General features: G+C 38.9%; 1 protein-coding gene across 1 annotated transcript; it reads right to left on the bottom strand.

The window, feature by feature from the left end:
• Positions 1 to 514: 514 nt before the first annotated feature.
• LOC117627345 (transcription factor bHLH71-like) lies at positions 515 to 2,613 on the bottom strand. The gene is made up of 3 exons (XM_034359398.1): positions 1,987 to 2,613; positions 1,156 to 1,557; positions 515 to 852 (listed from the first exon to the last, which is right to left on the bottom strand). Exons 1-3 carry the CDS (start codon positions 2,431 to 2,433, stop codon positions 757 to 759), a joined length of 945 nt encoding a protein of 314 aa, XP_034215289.1. The 5' UTR covers positions 2,434 to 2,613; the 3' UTR covers positions 515 to 756.
• Positions 2,614 to 3,351: the final 738 nt, after the last annotated feature.

The raw sequence follows: 3,351 nt of genomic DNA, 5'->3' as shown, positions 1-3,351 counted from the left end.
CAAACCTTTGCGCGACCAATGTGTTTCGTCGCGCAAACCTTTGCGCGACCAATGTGTTTCGTCGCGCAAAGTTTTGCGGGACCAATATTTTTTCGTCGCTCAAAGTTACTTTGAGCGACCAATATTTTTTCGTCGCGCAAAGTTACTTTGCGCGACCAATATTTTTTCGTCGCGCAAAGTCACTTTGAGCGACCAATGAAAAAACTTGGTCGCGCAAAGTCTTTCTTCACGATCTTTGCGCGACGGATTCTGCGCGACGAAGTTTTTGTCGCGTTAAAATTTGTGCGACTACAATGTATTTTGCGCGACGAAATTATCTTCGTCGCGCAAAGTGTAAAATGTAGTAGTGTATGGTCCTTGTGACCGGTGCCCTTCAGAGCTTTTTTGTGTTTTTAATGGCTGTTGTAACAAACCATCGTGGCGATGAACGAAACATCTCCCTATCGTTTTACAAATAAAAAAAAGTTGAAGAATATATTAGGATTTTCTGAAAGTTCTAATGTATTATAAGATGTAATTTAAACAAGCCTAAAATCATTCATGAAAGTTTATTGACATAGTTCATATGTTCACTCTAATACTTTCCTACACATCTTACAAACGGGTCAGATAAACTAGTTCAAATGCCCATCAGCATGGGCTGGGCCTCAGAAAGCCCAAGCCCATTAAGATCCTACTCAAGGTCTTTTTCTGGTTGTAGCTACATATGGAAAATAGAAAAATAGAAAATATATAAAATATAAAAGGAGAATTTAATTAACACAAGGTAGCTGCTTCCACAATTACTCTAAGCATGTGGTGAATTGCTGTTGCTATGTCATCCACCGAACTCAGTAAGCACCCTTCTTCAATCTGCATGCAGAATTAGAATGTTCGAATTTTAGACCCAAATTCATTGATTTCTTAAAAACGCAAACAAATATTTGCAAATAAGGAAACGTCACTAACGTACACAAAAATGCAAAACCTTAATTGTTGGTGATGAAACTATCAAAACGGAATGACGAAGACGCTGATTCTAGTAGATCAAGGTTTGATTCGTATGTAAAAATAATTTATAAAAAAAAAAATAATTTATACATGTATGTCAAAGTGATTAATAAGAAAGAAAGAGTTCCGGACAAACATTTTCCTTATTATTGCGTATATACGTACCTTGACACTGATGGAGTAGAGAACGAAAGGGTCCATGGCGGTAACAGTGAGATGAAGGATGGTGAGCTGAAGGGATTGGATTCCACCAACCAACTTGGAAAGCTGTCTGGGGCTAATTCTGCGTGACATGATCTTAAGGTTTGCATGGGTCTCAATTAATGTGACCTCAATATCGGCTATGGCTGCCTTGGTTTTTGATGTGAATTTGTTGGGGCAGTGAGACCAAGTGTACTGAGGGCATTCTAGTAATTGTGCAAAAGGGGTTTGCGCAGGTTTGGAGGTAGAGGTGGAGACATCTGCATTGTGTAGAAGTTGGAGTTTCTGTGCTTCAAGGGAATGCAAGAGGTGCTCAAGCTCCTTCACGAATTCTATGGCTCCTCCTACAATGGACGCCTGGTCACCCTACACACACAACAACGAGAAGAAAACAAAAGCAAGATTAAAAAAGTGGAAGCAGAAGATTAAATTATTGGTCCTACTTTTTCATGTATAAAGTGTACACAACAGTGTACATGTATTGTTCTGAAAAAGTGGACATGCAGTGTATATTATTAACTATGATAATTATATTCCCATAATTAAATTGAGAAATACTATTGATTATGATGGGCTTAGAAGTAATTTAACAACAATGTCTAATACCACAACATGATTTAAGGGGAAGAATTAATAATAGAAAGCATGCATGATGCATGTCATATATTTCTCTAAAATCCTAACCAAGGATAGTATTTTTTATTTAAACACTTCTTGATATACTAATTAATCTTCTTTCTTCTTCAATTTTAATTAGTGAGGATGTGTTTAGAGAGAGAGAGAGAGAGAGAGAACCCTTTGGGCATAAGAGTCAGGCATGAGAGAGCGCAGAATGGCAAGATGCTCATTCATTTGTTTTCTGCGGTTTCTCTCAACGGCAATGTGAGTCATTCTCTGAGTCTCAGCTTCTTCCTTGTTCTTGCAAACCCTTGGCTTTCTCCTCCTCTTCTTCCGCCCTTGCTGCTGCTGCTGAGCATTATTATTGTTTACACCCAGAGAACTCTGCTTCTGCCTACCACCACCACCTTCTGCTGCGGCTTCCAAATTCAACGCCCTCTTAATTTGGGTGTCTTGATCAGATTTCATGCTACTGGTGCTGGTGCAGAAGTACTTGTCTGGAGGTATGAAATTGCTAGTCGTCACTGAAGAGTCTTGGAAGCTGTAGGGGGTTGCGGAGATGGTATCATAAATGATGAAGTTGAAAGGCTTATTAGAAGTAAGAGCTTCTAAAGCCATTGTCATGTATTTCTCTCTCTTTCTTTTGCACTTCTTCTTCAGCACCTTTATTTGATTAACTGGCACTTGAATATATATTGACTTATAAACACTACCCTTTAGCTCCTTTTCTATTCAAGGACCACAATCATTTTACAGAAAAACCCACCGCACCATCCCTTCAACTTAACACAGAGAGAGAGAGAGAGAGAGAGAGAGAGAGAGAGAGAGAGAGAGATGTTAGAGAGGGAAATGGTGCACGTGAGAGAGGCAGAAAAGGTGAGGTGCTTTTCAGCTTCGAAAAGTGAGGGAAAGAGAAAGAGAGAAAGAGCTCTCTCTCTCTCTCTTTCTCTCTCTCTCTTTTTTCTATCTGTCATCTTAGTTTTGGTTTCCTTCCCAATTTCGTAGATGGTGTCAAAAAGAGTGGCCCAGTATGTGCAGTGGATCAGAGAAGGGAAGGTGGGGGACCCAAATCTATATAGATATATGCATACAAACAACACAACAAGCTGTGCAAAAGCAGCCCCTCACATTCAAATCTGTGTTTGGTTTTGGAGGAAATGACTGGCTCACGTACCCTACCAACACATACATAGATTCGCTCTTCTCTTATTTATTATAAACTCTACATACAATTTACAAGCACACTGTGGAGATCCAAACATTATTACAGTGCATACGTCATGTATTTTTTATCATCTCTCTCTGCTTTCTACTTTGTTTATAATAAATGTTTATCGTATTTGTGTAGAAATAATATGTATATATATAGAGCCTAATAAAATGAAAATTGGTTTATTACATGTCAAAGACCAGCAGCAAATGCAGGAGGTGGAGGTCATTGCAACGTCAAGTGTCAACCCTGTTGGTGATATTGACATATTGAAAGGAAAATGTGAGCAGCAACCCTAAGTATTAAAGGGATCAAAAGCTCATTAATTGACC

This window comes from Prunus dulcis, chromosome 5, assembly GCF_902201215.1.
Source record: "Prunus dulcis chromosome 5, ALMONDv2, whole genome shotgun sequence".
Lineage (NCBI taxonomy): Eukaryota > Viridiplantae > Streptophyta > Magnoliopsida > Rosales > Rosaceae > Prunus > Prunus dulcis.
Note: the sequence above shows the minus strand (reverse complement) of the source record. Positions and strands in the feature narration are given on the sequence as shown.